Raw genomic sequence first — 22,978 nt, forward strand, 5'->3', positions numbered from 1 at the left:
ATGTATTGATTCAGTTTTCCAACTTTTGTTCAGAATTTTACATGTATGTTCATGACAGACATTGGTCTGTAGTTTTTCATTTCTTTCTTTCTCCCCCCCCCCCCTTACCCCCTTACTGGGGATTGAAACCAAAGGTGCTTAACCATTGAACCACATCCCCAGCCCTTTTTTATATTTGATTTAGAGACAGGGTCTTGCTGAGTTGCTTAGGGCCTTGCTAAGTTGCTGAGGCTGTGTTTTAACTCATGATCCTTCTTCCTCAGCTTCCTGAGCTGCTGGTGGGATTATAGGTATGTACCACCTCAGCCACCAACCTGTAGTTTTTCTTGTAGTATTTTTGTCCACTTTTGGTAACAGAGTAGTTGGCCTCATCGCATGTATTGGAAAATTCCTTCCTCTTCCATATTGTGCAAGAACTTGAAAGGATCGGTTTATTTCTTCCTTGATGGATTTCACTACTAAGTCCAAATGGGCCTGGAGTTTTCTTTGGGGGAAGGTTTTTCTGTTTTGTTTTCGGTTGGGTTTTGGGCACCAGGGACGAACCCAGGGGCACTTAATCACTCAGCCACATCCCCAGCTGGTTATATTTTTTATTTTGAGACAGGCTTTTGCTAAGTTATTTAGGATCTAAATTGCTGACCCTGGCTTTGAACTTGCAATCCTCCTGCCTCCACCTCCTGAGCTGCTGGGATTACAGGTATGTGCCACTGTGCCCAGCTCTCCCTTATGCTAATTCATGTACACTCTGTTATTGCATCACTTCTTTCATCTTTATGTCACTTGTTTTTTCCTGTAAGCCTGGGTAGAGATTTATCAACTTTATTGATTTTCTCAAAGTTCAAGCTTTGGTTAGAGCATTGATTTTTTCCTCTCGTTTTTTCTATTTCACTGGTCTTACATTCAATATTTTTTATTTCCTTTATTTTGCTTATTTTGGTTTAATTTGATCTTTGTTCTCCCATTTCTTAAGACAGAAGCTGAAGTCATTGATCTGAGAACTTCCTTTTATTCTAGTACTAGCACTTAGTGTTCTAAATGCATGCTGTTTACAGAGCAGCTCTTTTGCTTTGAAAATCCTTTTGCCAAAAGTCCTTCTGCTTCCTTGCGCTCTACTAAGGCTCACAGAAATCCCCTAAAGGGTACACTCTGGAGCCGGAAAGCCCTGGCAAGTCTTGACTGACACTTAGTAGCTGTGTGTATGTATGAGTTTTTTTGGAAAGTGTAACAATAAGAATAGCTAACTGTGATGGTTAATTTTATGTGTCAATTTGGCTGGATCATGGCACCCCGTGTGTATCAAACATTGTTCTGGGTGTTTCTGTGAGGGTTTTTAAAGATGAGTTTAACATTTTAAAGGGTACACTTTGCATAAAGCAAACTGCCCTTCAGAATGTGGGTTGGCCTCATCCAATCAGTTGAAGCATGAATAGAACAAAACACTGACCTCCCTGGAGAGGAGGGAAATCTTCAGTAGGCACCCTATGGATTGGAAATGCAAAATGGACAGATTATTTATGTCTTCTTCCCCCAAATAATCATATGTTGAAATCTGATCACCAATATCATAGTTTGAGGTGAGGCCTTTGGGAGGTGAATAGATCATGAGAGCAGAGCCCTTGAAAAAGTAAAATTAAATTAAACTAAATTTTTAAAAGCCCAGAGAGCTGCCTCTCTATTCCACAATGTAAGGACAAAGCCAAAATTTACCATCTCTGAACCAGAAAGGAGGCCCTTACCAGACACTGAATCTATCTACCAGATCCTCAATCTTGGGCTTCTCAGCCTCCAGAATGATAAGAAGTAAATTGCTGTTGTTTATAAGCCACGCAGTTTATGGTGTTTTGTAGCATAAATGGATTATGATACAACAACATTTGGCTCATAAGGTTTTCCTGAGGTTTGTCAATTAATACATGCAAAACACTTAGTTCATGCACATATTAAACAGCCAGTAAACATTAGCTACTAAAATCATTACCACTGTCATGATCACCATTATTGTTATTATAACATAACTGCTATTTTTAATACCAATTCTCCCTGTTGCTGTGAACTATTGGGCTCCAAGGCCCCCGTATTCAGTAGGGACACAGGAACTCACCTGTGGCTAAAAACCTGTAGTTTGAAAACCCTATCCAATAGCAAACCTGGTTGTCAATAAGATGTAACTGACTGGCCTACATTAGCCAAGGAGAAAACAAGCCCAGTACATTTCTGAAAGAAAGAGCAGACATTCCAAGGAAGAGAAAGGCAAACAAGGCAAAGTGATCTGGACTGCCATTTGTTGTTGTTCTTTCATTTGTCCTGTCGCAACAAGCTTCTGAGGTCCAGGCACATTGGGTGAAGAGAGGACAGTAACACCTCTCAGGCTTTCTGATGGGCCAGGTTCACAAGCAAAGGAAGCTTGTCCTTTATGCTCAGATTCAGGCTGGTAGGAGAGAGACACTGATGGGACAGAAGCCACTAGGCTACAGTTGCTTCACTCTTTCCACAATCAATGTCCTGCCTCCCCGAAATTCCTCCCATAAACTTCATTTTGCAATACAGGACTGAGCAAAGGCCACTGGTCTTAAGAATGGACCTAGCGGGACCCAGCTTTTCTTGGATCCTAGAAGCCACAGCTATGCCATGCCCCAGGTCACACGTCATGCAAGTAAGAAATAAACCTTTGTCACTGTAAGCCACTGATGATTTGGAGTTGTTACCATAGTGCACACTGGGGAAGGAAAAAAGTCATGTATTCACCATGCAAACTAGCGAGAAACAGAAAAGCCTGTCTCTATTAAGAGATATCTAAGGAAGTCCCTGCACAAACACCACTGACAGAAGCTGAGAATGAATGAAACAAATCCAACTGTCAGAACCATCGAGAAATAAAAGTGGGGTTAGTCTATAACATTATGAAGAGTTGATGCTTGGGTACTATCTAGGGCTATGGACTTCAGACGTTATTTTCACATCTTCCAAAGTAAAGCAGAGAATGGTTTATGTAGACAGAACTTTACATTTTACAAAGCAGGTGTAGGATGACGCTCCTTTTGCAGGCGAGGAAATCGAGGCTCAGGTCGTACAGTGGCCTCGCCTCCCACGTTTTTCCCACATCAGAGTACCAGAAGGCTGATCCGCCGTTTTCCTGCGGTGCAGGGGATGGAAGCCAGCCTCTGGCACGGGGGGCAAAGCGCTCTACCACATCCCTAGTCCGCAAGTTTTCAGCCGCGATAAAATGTGGGGTGTTCAGAACTGGACAACGCCCGCAGGCACAGCCGCCCCAGCCCCGCAGCGCACAGAGAACGTCATCCTCTCTCCCACGCCGCCGCCCGACCCGAAAACCCCGGGCGGACAAGAGCTGACGTCAGCGGCGCGCACCCCCGCCTTCCGGCGGTCCTCCACCCTTCCCGAAAGGCCGCGCGCGCGCCGGGGAGCCCGGGGAGCCCGGGGAGCGGGGACGGGATTGGGCCGCGCCGGCCACGTGACGGCCACGCGCGCGGGACCCGGCTCCGAGGAGACGGAAGCGCGGCGCGCAGGGGGGCTGCTGGCGGGGGGGTGATGTGGGAGCGTGGGGAGGCGCTGAGGCCAGCCGCTGTCCGGTCCCGCGGGTAATCGGGTCCCGGGCGCCGGTGTCGTCGTGTCGCCGTGCGTGCGCCGCCGTCCCACAGGGTCCAGCCGTCCCCTGGCCCGGCAGGAGACGCCACCCTTGCGAGCGGCCGCGGGGCATGGAAGCGGAGAACGCGGGCAGGTAAAGCCGGCGGACGCCGCCCCCCCACCCCTCGCGCCCCTCGGCCGGCGGGCGCGCGCACGCAGGGGTCTGGGCCGGCCGCGGCCCAGCACAAAGGCCGGGGCCGCGCGTGCGCGCCCGCCGCGTGCACCTGCCCCGCCCGCGGGCCCTGGGCAGCGGCCCTGGGGTGCAGTAGCAGGTCTCCGGCGGCCTCCGGTAACTGGCTACCACGCCGCTGTTGGCGATGGTTCCCTTCATCCTCGGAGGCCAAGGCGAGAGTTGTAAAGACCGAGTGTCGGACGGATCCAGCTCTAGATTGCCTGTTAAAAGTTGGTCGACGGACTGACTTCCTCTCCAGGGTCTGCTAAAAGCCACGTTGAGGGTCGAGGGTAGATAATGCTATGGGGATGTGGGTAAGACTGCCGAGAAGTAAAATTGTCTTTGAGTTTTCCGTGATCTTGGAACGATCTTAAGGTCTTTTATTTTATTTTTTTTGCAACAGTAGAGATTTAGAGATTTGAACTCTTGACAAAAAACTAAAAAATAAGGTGGCAGGGTGTTTAAAAGGATCAAGAGCAGTGATTTGCATTGAAATAAAATACTATTAAACCTGATGAAGAATTATTTTGACCCTCAGTGGTAAATGGGTACTGGACTTAGACATGATACTTCTGTAGGCCTGTTCGTGTCTTGTAAGGACATCTCTGGAATCCTAGCAAACTGAAAATTGGGATTAGGTGAAAGGGGCATACTTAAGTAACCAAAATAGGTTGTTTTAAAGTTTAGGAAAATAGATATACATAGATAAAGTTGTGGGCGTTTTTGACTTTGTGCATAATAAAATCTGGGAATAAAGCACTCTGCTGCTTTCCTAGTCTACTTTAAAAATAAAAGAATTAACCAGATCTTGTGGAAATCTCTCACCTTTGTGATATTACTTGCTAACAAAACAAGCCTGGGCAAAGCCTACCATCAAGTGAATTTCTTATTTTAAAACCTTATTCAGTGTTTACAGCATAATAATTGGACTCAGTGTATGGTTTAGCTCAAAGCTCTGGTTTACATTGTCTTAACTTCATCCGCCTGTCAGCCATTTTTTACTTTGATTTGGAAAGCTTTCATCTTCAGGAAATATGGAAAACTATAACACTCTAAAGTGTTCATCCTTGGGGATTCTGAATGACTCAAACCCCAGGTAATCCTGAGAGAGTGAGTGGTGAGACTGTTACCTTTGACATTGAGCTAATCAAGGAATAGAATGCTGGTTATAATAAATTTACTTTTTATTTTGGAAGATTCATTTCAAAATAGTCAAAGAAAAAAATCCCATGGATACAGACTGTTTTCAAAAGGGAAAACAAATAATTCAAGTGTCTTTAAAAGCACATTTCAGTCAATTAAAAGGAAAAAGGAGGAATTATATATATCTCCAGTGACCTCAAGCATGAAAAGGACACTTACCAAAAATGAAAAATCAAAACTAACTGGAAAAGAGTGATTTGGACTGCTAAGAATATAGATAGGAAAGAGCACTTGCAGATGAGATCATATTTTCTAGAAGCAATAATAAGACTAGGAAGGACTATTTTAGTTAGATGTGGACAATCAGAAGGACAAAAAAGTTTTGGGCTTTCTGCCCAGTTGTGTTAGTAAGCATTCTATCACTATGATTGAATACCTGGGGAAAACAACATAAAAGAGGAAAGATTTATTTTGGCTCACAGTTACAAAGCTTTCAGTCCATGGTTGTCTGGCTCCATTACTTCTAAGCCTGTGATTTGGCAGAATATGGAGCACATGGTGGAACAGAGCTGTCTAGCTCATGGTGACTAGGAAGCAGAGTGAGAAAACAAGAGAGTGAGGAAGGAGCCAGAGACAGGTATAGCTCTTAAGGGCACACCCCTGAAGATCTACTACTCAACCGCCTAAAGTTTCCACCACTTATTAAATTAATCCAATAATTAATTAATCCATTGATGAGATCAGAGCCTTCATGACCCAATTATATTCCAAAGCTCCTCTAAACACTGCTGCTTTGGGGACCAAGTCTTCAGCACATGAGCTTTTGGGGGAACGTTTCAGATCTAGACTGTTAACACTAGCTCCCTGGCATGGTGTTAGTAGGTGGGAGAAGACAAATACATCATTCTGATTTTGATTTTTCATCTCCTGTGTCAGGGAAGTGATTGTCAGGCTGAAATGGCAAATAAATGTGAATATTTAAAACTCAGAATCATTGAGAGCCATTAAAAGAACTTTTAACTGCGCTAGTAGAAATCCTGTGTCATGGCCCAGATGAACCATATTTCAGGAGAAAGAACAGATTATAGCAGTCTTTGAGAACTTGTCGCTAACAGGAACTCTGAAGCATAGGAAAAAAAATGCGTGAGTCCCTATTTCTTCCAGAGGTGGAGTGTGTCCTGCATTGATGTTGATCCTGAACAAAGTTTTTGCGTTGTCAATGGTAACCAAACATTTTTAGAAGGAACTAGTGACCATCAGACTACAGTATAAATTCAAAAGGAAGCAAGGCCTATACAAGAAAATAGTCTTTACTCTAGCAACTCTATATACCAGGCACTGTTTTAAGTGTTTTCTAAATGCTAACTAATTTAATCCCCCTAGCCAATGAATTAGGTGTTTTTCTCATTTTACAGATGTGGACACTAGGGTTAAAGAGATTAAGAAAATTGTCTGCAAGTTAGTAAATGGCAGAGCTGAAGTTTGAATGCAGGTGGTCTAACTTCAGAGTTGGCCTGCGTGGCTGGCGGCTGTGCTGTAACACGTCTTAAGATGCAGATAGACTGCTGATAGTTCACTTAAGTAAAATGGAAAACTGGTTTACTGCTGCAAGAATCCAGAGCAGACCAAAGAGATTTATACTGATAACTCTTGCCAGCTTTGTTCTTTAATAGCTTAACAACTTTGTGGTGCTGATGACGTCCCAATTGTGAGCAACCCAACTCTGGGAGGGGTTTATAGAATTGAGAGATTGAATCAGAGTTCATATAAATCCTGACTACCTGGAATGGTTGGTGACTCATCATTTACAAAAAAAGGCACAATTTATTCTGGGGCAGAAAATCAGTAATAAAGTGGCAGTGAGGGAGAGACGCTGTAAGGGCCATTTTCATGGACGGTAAATTCAGCGTGGATTTAACATGAGTGCCAGTAAAGCAAATGTAATGGATCCTATAGTTGGTCTCCAGAGTGTGGAAGTTGTGGCCTTGCTCTGAGTCTATCTGCATATTTGGTTTGATCCTGAGCACCAAAGAATGACCACATTGTGAAAAAAAACTTAAAATCATCCTATACAGGGAATGGTTAAATGAACTAGTTACTCTGACTTATCCTAAATCTTTGAACTCACAATTTGTAGTAGACTATGCACATAGTGAATACACTCTTCCGCCTAGCACTGTGAAATGCACCCTTGTAGTAGTTACCGTGATATTCCATCATAGTTCACAGCTAGTTCCCTGGAGTTGGCCATTTGGGTGATTTAGCACTGATAACGATTTGGTGAGTATTGAGTGTTATATATACTCATTGAAATAAAGACGATAAAATATTTAGAAAACAAATCCTTAAGATAGTGTAAATAACTGATGATTAAAGAAGTTGGAGTCATTAATTTTAGAGAAAACCTTAAAGGTTTAGTTTTTTTGCAGTGCAACAAATTTGAATAAACTGGACTTATTAATCAACTCCACGTAGGACGTGTGTGTTTGCCTGCACATGCGCATAAGTATGTGTGTGTGTGAGGTTGTGTAAATTGTGTGTTGAGAAAGACTGTTAGAAAATACACAGTTGGTCAATAGCAGATGGCCGTGAAAACCCATCTTGCAGGCCCTGTAGTTCAAAAGAAAAGGGTGCAGGTGGAGGCTGGGAGAGAAGGGGCAAGCCGCAGAAAGGGAGGCGGGGAGCAGGTAGTACAGGACGGTGGGGACAAGCAAATGATGGAGAGAAGTGAGCAAAGGGACATGACAACATTGGTCACGCCCACTGGACATCAGGATTATAGAAAACAGCAGGTCTTAGAGTTTGTTCCCATTGAGACAAATTCCGTCCTGTTTCCTCCCTGATCCCCACGGGTGGAGAAATCTCCAAATCCAGCCCCTCCTCCTCATGGGGAGGGAAGGGCAGCTGGAGATGGTGAAGAGGTGACTAAGTACTCTGTTCAGGTGCCTCTCCTGGAGAGACTTATTTAGCAACATTGTAGAATTCTGAATTATGAAGTGGCTGTTATGTAAATATAATAACTGCATTTAAGACTTATTTTCACATACGTTGAAACAGACTTAGTTTTAATTAGATAATAGAAAATCAAGTTATTCAGAATGCTCTTGCACTCCCAGCACCCAGATTTGTGAAGGTTTTTTTTTTTTTTTTTTTTTTTTTTTTTGCGGTACTGGGGCCTTGTGCTTGCGAGGCAAGCACTCTACCCGCTGAGCTACCTCCCCAGCCCCTGTGAAGGTTCTTGCCTTCTGCTGCCAGTAGTGATGACTGCTGTAATCTCTTTCTTCCTTTTGTTCTTGCCAAATTTAATATTCAAAGCTCATATAGTCCCTCAGAATGGACACATCCTATTTTCCATAACTTTGTTCTTTTTCTGTTCTAATTTAACTTATTGTGATGTGCCACTGATCATTTTTAAAGAGTTAAGAAATGCATCGTTATAGATAAGTTTCTGGGTTACTTTGAAAAACTATGAGTGTCTCGTGAAAGTTTGGGTTGTTTTTCTTCTTTTTCACTTTTCATTGCCAACAATGATTTCTAGAATTTAATTTTCAGTTTCTGATGTTTAATGTCCCCTAAATATACTAAGGGAGTTATATTTTGGACTTTTTTTTTTAAGTGAGGAATCCTTTTGTAATGTGAAGGATGTCTTAATTTATGCATTTTAAGTTTGGATTTTTGTCAAAAACTCAAAAATGGAACCTATCTGTGAGCCTCTGAGAATGGTAACAAGAAACCTAGGCAGAGTGATAGTAAATTACCTCTTAAACATGTAGCTGACTCACAGATCTCTTGCATTGCCCTTTTTTTTTTTTTAATCAGCTACTGGGGATTAAACCCAGGGCCTTGTACATGCTATACAAGTGCTTTACCACTGAACACTTTTACTTTGAGGCAGGGTCTTGCTGAGTTGCCCATGCTGGCCTCGAACTTTCCATCCTCTTGCCTCAGCCTCCCGAGTTGCTGGGATTACAGGCCTGTGCCCAGCATTGTGCTTCTTTCATCACTTGTTTATTGTGACCACATGGGACTGGGGTTGTAACTCATTGTGGTAGAGCACTTTCCTAGCATGCTGAAGGCCCCAGGTTCAATCCCCAGTACTGCAGAATGTAAATAAGTAAATGAAAAAATGAATTATACGTACATAGCGGACACACACATATACATATATGTATAGCACATCTTTTTGTTATACATTCAGGCTGAAAGCATCTCTTGAAAATGCCACTGGTCACAATCGAAAATTGAAAATCTTGCTGGGTTGTGGTGATAAGTGCCTGTAATCAAAGCTTCTGGGAAGGCTGAGGTGAGGCAGGAGGATCCAAGGTTCAAATACAGCCTCAGCAATTTAGTAAGACCTTATCAAGAACAAGAAAATTGCAGTTTATTTTATTAGAACTTTCTCTTACTCAGAATATCTCAAATCTGACCTAGCCATATTCAACTCATTGGAATGTTTAAATAATAAACACTAAACTAGTGTTTTAACAATTTATTGAAAAGAGCCACTAGTCGTATTAAAAATGGGGAAAAGGACATTTACTTTGTGACAAGCAAAGGTCTGAGTACTTCTCTTCATTTTAACATTCTAAATTCTGGTCCCTGTCTACAGATTTTTCCCTAAGTGTAACTTTAGTTTACAGTATTATTTTGTATTTTTTTTCTCTATAAAGTAATTACTAAACTTTTTCTAAGCTTTAGATAATATCAGTAAATTTAATTTTTAGTAGCTGCACAGGTTTTTGTTTGTTTTTTTTGCAGTGCTAGATATTAAACCAGGGCCTCTTGCTTACTAGGCAAGTGCTCTACCACTGAGCTCCCAACCCAGCTGCACAGTATTTCCCAAAGTTAATATACTATAGTTTATTGAATCAGTGTGTCATTTTCACTTTTTTGCATGGTTTGAGAACAGTGTATTTATATATTTTTATTTTGTAAGCTTTAAAAGTTTTTTTTTTTTTTTTAACTTGTCAATGGACCTTTATTTCATTTATTAATGTACAGTACTGAGGATCAAACCCAGGGCCTCACACATGTCAGGCAAGCACTCTACCACTGAGCCACAACCCAACCCCTAAACTTTTTTTTTTTTTTAATATTTTTTTAGTTGTCGATGAACCTTTATTTTATTTATTTATATGCGGTGCTGAGAATTGAACCCAGGACCTCACACATGCTAGACAAGCGCTCTACCACTGAGTCACAACCCCAACCCAAGAACAGTGTATTTAAAGAAATAAAACCCTTAAAATACAGTTTAACATTTTCCACATTAGTTCTTAACCTTTTCACGAGCAACTTACCCTTAAAGACAGCCTGAAGTCAAAACACCTTTCCAGTGCTTTGTCAATTGGAATTGGGCCCCTGTTAGTCTTTGAGCATCTGACATCCTAGCCTGAACCACCCACAGATGGTGTGTTACCCTGTGTCCCGTAGGGCATTTAAACTTACCCAGAGAATACTTTAGTTTGCCTTAAAAAAACAAACAACCCCCCCCCAAAACCATTTTATTGAGATATGATTTATATGCTATATGGTTGGCCCCCTTTAATCTTTGCTTTCTGGGCTCTTTCTCCACATGACAGAATAAGTAGAACATCTTGCCACAGAATATATGACTTTGTCTTTCCAAGTAGTGAATGATACTCTTCCATTTTATTTCCTAATGTTTTTCATTGTCCTGTACAGTTAATGGCATTATTCAGCATTAGCCTTAGCTTGAGTTTCATACGTCGGTGTTTTCTGTGCTGATAGCAACAGCTTGGGGTGGTGGTTTCAAGTCAATAGAAAGGTTTTTGGAAATTGTTTTCTCTGAAAGCCTCTGTTCTTTCCTTTGAACTGAATTTAGGTCATTTTCAGGAGAGGGTTTAAAGATTTATTTGCTCTGTAAATTAAACAGATATTCACAAGATAATCCCTTCCTAATCCAAAGTGGCAAAGAGCAATAGCAGCAACAAAATCTAATAAGGAAATAACAAAGCAGGCAGATAAACCAAAAGAAAGCCTAAATTGGGATCTTTGTGCCAAGATGATTAAATACTAAAGGTGGGGACACAAATTGTATTTGTGCACATTTTTAACTGTGTTGAAGGGCCTTTCAATTCTGTCTTCTAGAAAATTCTCATGATCTCATTTCAGAGAAAGTACAGGCTGACTTGACAGGGCCAGTAAATTTTATTGGTGACACATCTGACATTAAACAGTGTTTAATATGTTTGATTACTGAGTACTCAGCAAAGTTTGGATAAATGTGTGCACAGGGAAATAGCTCTCGCTCCTCCCCTGTTCTCTGCTCTAAATAAATACTGCAGTCTATCTACAAAATATTTGGATTCTGGGGTTTTTTTTTTTTTTTTTTTTTTTTTAGAGCTGATCATATAAACTTACATTCAGGCACTTTTATCACTATCATAACTTCTACTTAATTGTTGTTTCAGCTATTCCCTTGAGCAAGCTCAAGCATTTTATTCATTTCCATTTCAACAAATGATGACTGAAGCTCCTGATATGGCAGTCACGAGTGAACAGCAAATGCCAGCAGAAGTCCCAGCACCAGCGCCTGCTCAAGAACCAGTACAAGGTAGCTTTCAACATAATAGTTTGGAAAATTGATATTGGATCAGCCAACTTACTTCAAAAGGGTTTAATGATGAATTTTAGCTCTGTTATAGTGTTAAAAAATGTAATCCAAGCTGGGTGCAGTGGTTCACTCCTGTAATCCCAGCGGCTCGGGAGGCTGGGGCAGGAGGATCTCAAGTTCAAAGCCAGGGCTGGGGGTATAGCTCAGTTGGTAGAGTGCTTGCTTTGCAAGCACAAGACCCTGGGTTCAATCCCCAGCACCGCAAAGAAAAAAAAAAAAAAAAAAAAAAAAGCTCTTCAAGTTCAAAGCCAGCCTCAGCAAAAGCAAGGTGCTAAGCAACTCAGTGAGACCCTGTTTCTAAATAAAATACAAAATAGGGCTGGGGATGTTGCTCAGTGGTCGAGCGCTCCTGAGTTCAATCCCCAGTACCCCTACCCCAAAAAAACCAGCTAATGTAATCCACATTATAAGTAGTGTGCTAAGTACTCTAATGGGTTCTGGGAAATGAAAGAACATGGATCCTGCTCTCCAGATTCTCAGCCTTGTAGAGGAAAGTAATAAGGAAATAGATTTTGCACCTCAGCACAGTAGGTGGTAAAGAGGGGCACAGGGTGGGTGCTCTGAGATCATATAGGGTTGGCACCTCACTGGGATGGAGTGCTCAAAGGTGCAGAGTGCTCAAAGCAGAGAAATAACTCAGAGCTCTGATCTTCAAGGGTGAAGGGTCTTCATCCCCGTGAACAACGGTGTGGGGGAGATGCCAGCTGCAGAAGCAGTGTGTACCAAGGCACAGACATGAAGAAGCATGACAGGCAAAAAACTGAGTGATTCTGTGTCATTTGCATCTGGAGTATAGCAAGGAATTGGTGAGAGATAAGACTGGATAGGGGCAGTTGAAGCTTGTGGTTTACCCAAGAAATGTCCATTCTGTCCTGTAGGTGGTGGGGAGCTGTAGAGACATTGTAGGCAAGGAGTGGCTTACATAGATTGGTATTTTAAAAAAATCAGTCTGGAAATATAAAAGACTGGGTGGTATGGAATAAGGCAGGACTTGGAGGCAAGGAGAGGGTTAGACACTGTGAATAATCTGGGGAAGAAATGAAGAAGACTGGAAGGGATGGAGAAAGAAAATACAAATACCCCAGAAAGTAGAATTACCTGGCCGTGGTTTGTGGATTTCGCATAGGGACAAAGGGTGTGCAAGGAGTCTAGAAGTAACTGTCTTAGTCCATTTTGTGTTATAACAATATACTTGAAGCTGAGTACTTGATAAAGAAAACAGGTTTATTTAGCTTATAGTTCGGGAGGTTCAAGGGCAGGTACCAGTGTCAGCTCAGCTCTATCGAAGGCCTCATAATAGATGTTATCACAGTGGCAGGGGTACATGTGGGAGGAAGCCCAAGAGAGACTGGTTCCACAGTCCCCACAGTTCACCTAAGGGCCTCTCTCTAGGCCCTGCCTCATAAAGGATCTGCATCACTTCCCAACATTGCCACCCCAGGACTAGGCTTTCAGTATGTGAATTTGGGGGATAAATTCAACCTATATTCAAACCATAGCAAACTCCTAGGCTTCCAGCAGAAGCAGTTGGTTGAAGAAAAAGCCGTTCACCAAGATAAAGACTTAGAAGAGGAGCTGGGCTTTGGTGGTGCACACCTGTAATCCCAGCAGCTTGGGAGGCTGAAGCTAGTCTTGGCAGCTTAGGGAGACCCTTTCTCAAAATAAAGAAGGGTAGGATCCTGTGACTGGGGAGGCTGAGGCAGGAGGATCTCAAGTTCAAAGCCAGACTCATCAAAAGTGAGGTGCTAAGCAATTCAGTGAGACCCTGTCTCTAAATAAAATACAAAATAGGGCTGGGGATGGGGCTCAGTGGTTAAGTGCCCCTGGGTTCAATCCCTGGTACCCAAAAAAGAAGGGGAGGGATGTAATTCAGTGGTGGAGTGTTTGCTATTATGTACCAAGCCCTGGGTTCACTCCCCATTGCCACAATAAAACAAATTTTATTTTTTTGAAAAGGAGCCAAGTTGATTTTGGAGCGAGTCAGGGTGGGGAGAGGTGACTTCTGCAGCAGTACAGTACGTGTGAGAGTGTGCTCCTGGCTTTGGTTCCTGGTTCCAGGACCACACCTGATTCCACTGCAGTGAGCTGCCTCCCGCCCTCCTCTCTACTATGCTTCTGGGCAGGAGGCATTAGGACCTGCCCAGTCACCAGCCAGGGATGCTGGATTCTTGGTACAGGGAGTGGCTGAAGCAGTGTGAAGCAGAAGAAAGACCACCTTGCCAAGTTGGGGACTTGCCAGCTAGGAGTGAAAGAGGGGCTGAAGCCTGAGAAATGGGAAAAATGTTCAAGAATTAAGGGTAAGGAAACCAAGGCTTCCTGTTTGTTGGCAGCTGTAGATCAGTGGTCAGCTAATGGTAATTTTACCCCTGGAACATTTGGCATTGTTGGAAGACACTGGATTGTAGGTCTGGCAGGATGCTACTGATACCTAGTGGGTAGAGATCATGGGTGCTGTTACTCGATCTGCAATGTGGAGGGCAGCACCCCCCCACACACACACAAAATTATTCTGCCTAAAAAGTAGTGCAGAGCTCCTGAGAAATCTTTCCTTTTGAAAAATACTGCAGCCCAGAGATTTTATCTTCAGCACTTCAAATTACACCTGTGGGTAGAACAGAATAGGCCTCATTATCTCTAAAACAAGCCCACAAGTCATTTGTGGTCTTCTACCGTCAGGAAACTGAGTTAAAATGTTTACCTGTGTTCCTGTTTTTTTTTTTTACTTATTCTTGTATTTGCTTACTTCAGTGTTTATGTATTTACATTTAGAATTTCAATTTCAATTAAAACAGTACACAGGTGCTCTGTGGCCTGGGAAGCCAAGATGTCAATCAAGCAAGATGGCATGGGAAGTCTGATTGTCACAGTGGATGGAGTGTGTCAGACCTAGTTCTAGGGTGAAAAAAAAGGGAAGATAGTCCAAAGGAAATAAAAGGCATAGATTTGGGGAGATAAAGAGTTGTTTAGAGGGTAGCTTTTCTGGGAAAGCTGCTAGAGTTTCCAAGTTAAGGTTTTCTGCATCTACATTTTGGAAATCTTTGTGTTTTAGAGACTCCAAAAGGAAGGAAAAGAAAAACCAGAACAACTGAACCCAAAAAACCAGTGGAACCCAAAAAACCTGCTGAGCCAAAAAAATCTGGCAAGTCCACGAAATCAAAGGAAAAGCAAGAAAAAATTACAGACACATTTAAAGTAAAAAGAAAAGTAGACCGTTTTAATGGTGTTTCCGAAGCTGAACTTTTGACCAAGACTCTCCCTGATATTTTGACCTTCAATCTGGACATTGTGATTGTAAGAATTTTTGTGCTTATTTGATTTTATAAATAACATTGGTGGATTAGCTTTACTTAACACCTGTCCATACAAATGGAGTTTTGCTGAAAAGATCCATTTCTAAGAATTCTGGAGGTAAATGGTCTCACCTTCACCAGGTGGTGTTAATGGGAGTGTTTAAGAGGGTGGATTCTAGATTGGGGCCATCTGAATTCAAACAGGCTTTAACCTTTCTAAACATCAGGTTCCCCACTGCTAAAACAGGTGGAAATACCTCCCTGAGATTACAGTCAAATGGCATAATCCACGTGAATCACTGATTCTGTGACACCTGCAGTACTCCATAAGTGACAGTATGCAGTTGTCCAAGCTTTTGAGTTTGTATTTTTGTCAGTGACCATAAGAAACTCCGGTGCTTGGACAACTGTGTGGGTGACGTGGAGTAAGTTAGTTGTTGGGAGATGAGGAGCCGAGACATGGCTAGAATGGGCTCAGATGGGTTGATGGTTCCAGGACCTCTCTCTTCCCAGACTGAAGTCAGCCCAGTGAGGGGACAGGGGAACCCAGGGTCATGAGGGAAACTCACAAGGAAATCTTTTTCCTCCCTGTGTAATACTTTTTTTGGATTAAGACTAGAAATACATAAGTATTGCTTATGATGCTGGATTAAATTTATATTTTAATCATTTCAGTTTTATCTGCCACTCCTTCACAGAAATGCCAAGACTTAAGCAAAACTACTTTTTAAGACTAAAATGTGTGGTTGTTTTGTTTCATAGATTGGCATCAACCCAGGACTAATGGCTGCTTACAAAGGGCATCATTATCCTGGACCTGGAAACCATTTTTGTAAGTGGCTACTTTTTTTTTATTAATTTACTTTAAAATTAGATATCTTTATCAATAGGTTTTTAAAAATACAATTGCCTTTTAAAAAGAAAGAATATGAATAAATATGCATTCCTATTTCATGTGTTCTCTGTGTGTCATAAAAATCAAAGGTCTGAAATACTGTCACTGTTAACACTTTGGTGTTCATGGAGAGTGGAAAGGCATGAAAAAGAGTACCTTTGTGTTTGTGTGTGTGTGTGTGTGTGTGTACGCGTGCACACGTGCACAGTGCTGGGGGTTGAACCCAGCAGCCGATGCATGCCTAGCCTGGGCCTTCCCACCGAACTGCATTCCTAGCTCATACTCTTTTTTAAAAAAATTGTTTTCAATGAGTTTTCCTATTCTTTTTAAAGTATTTTTTAAAAAAATCATCATCCACAGACATAGTAACTAATAGTCCATCTTTGTGACAGTGCAGACAAAATATGGACTTTCCCAGATTTCTGTTGAGATTATTTCCTTGGAGAGAGAAAATGCATTGATTGTTAGAAATCACGTAGTATCTGAAATGCTATGATTAGAGACATTCTCCACAGATACTTTGCATCTAGCACAAAATAGTCATAAAGACTCTCATACTTGTAGAGCTTTAAAATCAAGTTTAACTCCTGTATTGCTCTAAATTGTATTTATATGTAAATCATCTCCCCTAACACTGTCACTAGAATAATGAATTCAGAGGGTGCTTAGAAAATACCAGTTGATTATCTGAGTAATATTAAAAGCATCAGGGCAAATGATAATAATGTCTTCTTAGAACTAATAAACATATTATCTCCATTATTTAAAAAAAAAATTTTCTGAGGCTGGGGACGTAGTTCAGTGATAGAGCAGTTGCCTAGCATGTGCAAGGCCCTGAGTTCAGTTCCTAGTACTGCCCAAAAAAAAGAATGCCTTTCTAAGGAAGTTCGACTTTTAATTTTCTCCACTATCAAGGTGTTTGAGTGCTTTTAGTCTCTTGGTGAATGTCTTATCTGTAAGGTGTTCCAGAGGCAGGTGGGGATGTCAACAGTTATTGGAAAAGAAAAGTTTCCTGGTTTCCTATGCTACGTAGCTGTGTATTCTTGGACGGGCATTTACTTACCTCACCCCCCTGTGAGGAGGGGATTATGGCATCTTTTGAATTATGACGACTGGAATCACGTAAAGGAATTAGGATATATCCAACTCGTAGTGATTGCTCAGTACTTTTAAAAATATCCTAAATCTTTTTTTTTTCTTTCTTTATTTCAAGAATAGAAAAGTAGACTAGTACATCATTTCTTTGGAAGAAGCCTTTAGCCTACAGAAATAAACCAAAGCCTCTTTTCACAGGGAAGTGTCTGTTTATGTCAGGACTGAGTGAGGTGCAGCTAAATCACATGGACGATCACACTTTACCAGGGAAATATGGTATTGGATTTACCAACATGGTGGAACGGACGACGCCAGGCAGCAAGGATCTTTCCAGGTAATTACATAACGTTTATTTTATGGGTTGGAACCTTGACCATCCTGGCGTCTCACATAATCCAGGGACATCATATGAATTTCAGGCTGAGTCCAACAAATATGTGATGCGATCTTTTGTTGAAAGCTGACTTAATTTAGCATATTTTAAATATTGCTATATTTATGTCTTTTACTACTTTTTAATTCAATTTTAGTAAAGAATTTCGTGAAGGAGGACGTATTCTAGTACAGAAATTACAGAAATATCAGCCACGAATAGCGGTATTTAATGGAAAATGTAAGATTTACTTTTAAATTTTATCTTTTTTCTGTGCTAACATTGTGGACAATGTAAATATGTTTGTATTTCATTTCAGGTATTTATGAAATTTTTAGTAAAGAAGTTTTTGGAATAAAGGTTAAGAACTTGGAATTTGGGCTTCAACCCCATAAGATCCCAGACACAGAAACTGTAAGTCCTTAAAATTTGCATTTGTAGATCAACTAAAGGTGATTTTTTTTTTCTAACTTATTTCCCTTTTTTGTTTTATGCATTGTAACTTAAGTCATAAGAAAAAGCCACAGTTTTGTTGCGTAATAACTACATATAAATTTAATAATTACAAAGTAATTCCATTAACTTAGAGTTATATTAGAAAGAAACATTTGTCAGCTAAACATCTCAATGACTGTTATTCAGCCAAAATAGTGAGATGAACTGCTTTACATACTACATTCAGAATCTTATCAAATTCAAATCGTTTAGCTCTTGTACTTAATTTGAAATAAACATATAAATATAAACACCATCCTGATTAGTGAAAGTAATTGCCCCATTTATATATCTTATTCCAACTTCATTTTAAAACCATGCAAATAATATAGTCCCAACAAATATCCAGGCAACCTAATTGGCATTTATACTCTTGCCTTTATGTACATCCATCATGAAATAACACACTGGTTTTCATGCTACTGTTTCTGTAGCGTCTGCAGAACTTTGGTTCCAAATTTGTTCCTTAAATGTAGTTTTAAGCTTTGTTTACAACTTTCAAAAAACAACCCAATACATAGACCTACACATTGTGTATGCAGCATCGGAAACAGTGGAGAAACCCGTGTACTGCCAGGTCTTTGTGGAGAACTTGGAATAAAGTTTCTGCCACCTACATAAGTTTGAACTCTTTAAATTTCTTCTGTTTTTAATTTTTAAATATGATGGATGAGTTAGGTTTGTAGCATTAATCTTTAAATGGTATACCACCTGGGCTGGGGATTTAACTCAGTTGGTAGAGTGCTTGCCTAGCATGCACAAGGCCCTGGGTTCAGTCCCTAGCGCCATCAAAAAAAAGAAAGAAAGAAAGAAATGGAGTGCCACCTTGAAAAAAATTGTAAAATTGTAAAAACAAGTGCACTATGGCCTGCACGTCTGTGGTACTGCAGAGTGTTTGTTAAATGCCAGATGAGACCCACACTTGGAGGTACACACTTGGATACATGTGATCACAGAAGTACAATAAGTGAACTTGCTTTGTGTCTTCATTAGTAGTTTTCACTCTCTTAATGAGCTATGAGAGCATTTAACCTTTAAAATTGATTCCTTATCATTAAACACTAAATTATTAGTGTTGGTAGTGATGTTGGTAGTGATTCATGTTTTTTTTAATATAATACATGATACGGAGGCCAATTTAAAAAGTGCAACAAATATTCATAATTCTTCAGCCCTGCTCTCTGTATATACGTATGAGAGAGAGAAAGAATTATGTTCTTTGAAGGATGGTTTGTCACTGCCAACCAAAATGGTAAATGCAAATGCTTTCTCTCTAGCCATTCCACTTCTAGAAATTTATCCGACAGGTATATTTCTACATATTTCAAATTAAATTAGTACAGGTTTTTCATTATAATAGTAAAAGAGTGGAAACAGCTTTATGAAAGTACTACGTAGCTATGAAAAAAGAAGGGAGGCTCTTTTTACTCTGATATTATCTTATAATATATATATCTTATAATAATATCTGATATTATTATTATGATAAGATCTGCTGTTGAGTGAGAAGAGCAAGGTGCAGGAGGGGAAGCAGAGTGGCTTACCATTCATATGCTTATTAAAAAGGATGAAGGAGAGGTTGTGCGTAGACACTTTTGATTGTGGATTTGTGCCGGTGGAACCGGTAGTATTGATTGCCTTTGGGGAAGGGAATGAGGTAGATAGCAACTTGAGTTGGGGAAAACTTCATAGACTCCTGTGCCCTTTGGTCCTTTTAGAATTGTGAACCATGTATTTGCTAATAAAGAGAAAAGATTATTAGTTAATAAATGAACATGGGGGGAGCCTCATTATGTTTCATTTATTGACAGCTACTTTTATTGATTTTACATGTATTTTTATGTAGCTAAGAGTCAAGTTATTAACCCAATAAAGATAAATTTTTAAATCTTAGTATGAGCAGATTCAACAGAATTTTAAGATTTCTGAAACCCTAAATTCTGTGATTCCAGCTCTGCTATGTTATGCCATCGTCCAGTGCAAGGTGTGCTCAGTTTCCTCGAGCCCAGGACAAAGTCCATTACTATATTAAGCTGAAGGACTTAAGGGACCAGTTGAAAGGCATTGAACGGAATACGGATGTTCAAGAGGTGCAATACACGTTTGACCTGCAGCTGGCCCAAGGTATATTATTGTTTACACTCCTTTCTGTCATTTCATGTGTATGTGCATTACAGAAAATGTATCAGGGCTTTAAAAGCAGGTTAAACAAAGATAATTTATCACAGCCAGAATGCTCTGATAATGGACATCAGTCACTGTTAAAATCTCCTTTTACCAAGGTTTTCCATCTACTCTGGGTACTCCCGTGCATCGAGGGTCTAAGAAACACCCACCCAAAATTAAGTGCAAAAGGTTTTTGCAGTTCTAAACAAGTTCACTTAGTATGTGCTACAAAGAGTTGAAAGATGATAGCAAATGACATATCGCAGTTTATGTGAACACTTGAGAAAACGAATTGTTCACGATTTCAGAATAAAAACTATGTTCAGAATTGTACAGAAGCAGTTCTGAATCCTATTTTACCCTCCTCACAGAGGATGCAAAGAAGATGGCAGTTAAGGAAGAAAAATATGACCCAGGCTATGAAGCAGCGTATGGTGGTGCTTACACTGAGAACGCGTGCAGCAGTGAGCCCTGCGGCTTCTCCGTGGATGGGCTGGGTATGTTCCCTCGGGCGCGCTTCTTTGAAAGACTTGGTTTTGTCAGGATGGCGGGGCAGGAGGGCAGTTAATAGAAGTGGAGAGTAAATTATTGAAGATTGGGAATGGGAAGGTAAAATGTTATTAAATAGTGACCAATAATGAAAATTTGTTACCTGATAGTTAACTACACAGATGTTTACAGTTAATTTTCTTTAAGTTTTGAATGCTAAGCCAACCTAGTTATGTTTTCCTCCTTTTAAAACAAATGAGAGGGCTGGAGATATAACTCAGTTGGTAAGGAGTTTGCTTCGCATGCACAAGGCCCTGGGTTCAATCCGCAGCACCACAAAAAAAAAAAAAAAAAAAAAAAAATGAGAGGGGAAACATGAGGCTCTATCAATCCTGTACTTGAAAATAAAGCAGAAATTCAGGAAGCTTAACTAATGTTTCAAGAAGTATATAGTGTACTCTTAAGGTCTTTTCACTTGTTCACTTAAAACTTATAAATGAGATAAGCTAACATTCTTTCCCTTTCTTAGCAGCTGACAGGGCAGAGTTAAGAGGAGAATCGGCTTTTGGTGACATTCCAAATGGGCAGTGGATGACCCAGTCGTTTACAGACCAGATTCCTCCCTTCAGCAATCACTGTGGAACGCAGGAGCAGGGAGAAGGGAGCCATGCCTAAGAATGGCGCTGCTGGGCGCCGCCTGAAGGCTGCAGTTTTAATGCAGTTGTCAAGAAGTCCAACCTCGGCTTGCTAGCCGAAGTATTTTCTTAGTACTTTAGTGTATAATTATAGTACAGAACAGTTAACGTGGTAGACTCAACTGTCTGAACCTAAGTAGTTTGGAAGGAAAAAGTAGGGGTTTTGTATGAGTTTTTGTATTTGAATTAACCATCATTCCAGCTTTTTATATACTCTATTTCGTTTATGAAGAAATCAGTTTTCTTCTGGAAGTTGCTTTTGATCTGCAATTTTAAAATGCAACCGTCAAATATGTATATTTGATTCTTAACTGTGCAAGACTTAAGCATGCCGTTCTCCCTTGGATGCCTAAGAAGGGCATACTAAAAATGCGTTACCACTGGTCCAGAGGCAGATGTGTTGCTTTTCACGTAGGAAACCAGTACTCAGGGGAGCTCCATTTACCAGCTTTTGGTGTGACTAAGGCTGGACTCAGGGCTCCCTGAGCTATGTGCACACTCAGGCCTCATTCCCTCGCCCGTGGTGAGTGTGTGTGAAAGCTGCTTTGTGGGAGAAACAGAGCGGCACTGCACGTAACAGGGCTGACCTGGCCTGACCTGGCAGGCACTGAGCCCGCCTTTGGCCTCCTCACCCCTGGGTTTATCTTCTAGTGGGCAGAAACTGTTCTGCTGAGCTGGGAGGTTCCAGAGAGTGCAGTAGGCCTTTTATATTTGGTCATTCATCTACAGTTTACTTGAGAGGCATAAATTTGATAGGGTAGGAACTGAATTTCTCTGTCAGTATTTATCACCTTTCTAATTTTATCCTCCTTGGCTTTAAGGGTGTGTCATGGAAAATGATTAAGAAGTGAACTTTCAGACTAAGCAACAAGATGCTGGAGGTGTTGGATAATCCTATTTAAACTGGTGCTTTGTGTACATGAGATGTACTAAAATAAATAATACAAAATTTTTCTTGCTAGATAACTAATAAGCCAATAATTTTAAAAATTTTTTCTGGGCATCATTGCTGTTTGTTACTGGGACTAAGTGAACCTCCTGGAAAGGATGATTTGAATTAAGTCCTTTGTGGTTTTCTAATGCATTTTTCATGGTGCTACAAGTAGTCCAGACTGTTAGTCTGGTGGGTATTAAGGCTGGGTATTCAGAAATGCATTTGCAGTCACTCCTAATCACTCCTGAATATTCAGATTTTATACATACCCAGGGAGCATGCTGTATTTGCAAACTTAAATATCTTGGAGGGTTTTTTGTTACCCCAGGATGTTATATAGCCTGTTCTATTTATAATAAGAGAAACAAATTCTTGTTGTGAATCTTAACATGCTTTTTAGCTGTGGCAATGATGTATTTTATTTTTTATTAAGTCTAGGTCAAGCTGTGTAAAAGTTACTCATGTTATTTAAATGATGTACTGTACTGCTGTTTACAAGGACATTTTGTGCGGGTGCTTTGAAGTGCCTTGCATCAGGGATTAGGAGTAACTGAATTATTTTTTCATGGGACTATGTAAAGCATGTAACTAGGTAATAACTATTGTAGCTTTACAATAGATTTCCTTATTTGCGTGAAGAAAATACCCTTTAAATTATGACAAACACTCATTAGAGAATGGTTTGAGGGTTTTCCAAGTAAACAATCATGATGTTTTTCATATGAGTGGTAAAGGTTGATATATCCTGTACATGACAGTATGAGACTTTTTCATTAAATAATAATGAAAGATTTTTAAATTCATTTTAAAGTCTGATGATTTTTACAATAAATAAGAATGGTTATCCTTGTTAGGAGCTTTTTCGTAAGTAAGACTTAATGGAATTCTCTTCCTCTTTAAACCTGAGATCAGTTTACCTTCTATTATAATTAATACATTGAATAATATACGT

General features: G+C 40.5%; 1 protein-coding gene across 2 annotated transcripts; it reads left to right on the forward strand.

The window, feature by feature from the left end:
* The first annotated feature begins 3,501 nt into the window (after positions 1-3,501).
* On the forward strand, positions 3,502-22,747 carry TDG (thymine DNA glycosylase). 2 transcript variants are annotated; one of them, XM_079142882.1, is made up of 10 exons: positions 3,502-3,736; positions 11,392-11,534; positions 14,644-14,885; positions 15,647-15,716; positions 17,073-17,208; positions 17,405-17,487; positions 17,567-17,661; positions 19,695-19,866; positions 20,280-20,405; positions 20,927-22,747. In XM_079142882.1, the coding sequence occupies exons 1-10, from the start codon at positions 3,714-3,716 to the stop codon at positions 21,070-21,072; spliced, it is 1,236 nt and encodes a 411-aa protein (XP_078999008.1). In that variant the 5' UTR covers positions 3,502-3,713; the 3' UTR covers positions 21,073-22,747. The 2 variants fall into 2 exon arrangements, with proteins under 2 accessions (XP_078999008.1, XP_078999009.1); XM_079142883.1 differs by having other exon boundaries at positions 20,930-22,747.
* The last annotated feature ends 231 nt before the right edge of the window (positions 22,748-22,978 follow it).

This window comes from Sciurus vulgaris (genome assembly GCF_902686455.1).
Source record: "Sciurus vulgaris genome assembly, chromosome: 5".
Classification (NCBI taxonomy): Eukaryota; Metazoa; Chordata; class Mammalia; order Rodentia; family Sciuridae; genus Sciurus; species Sciurus vulgaris.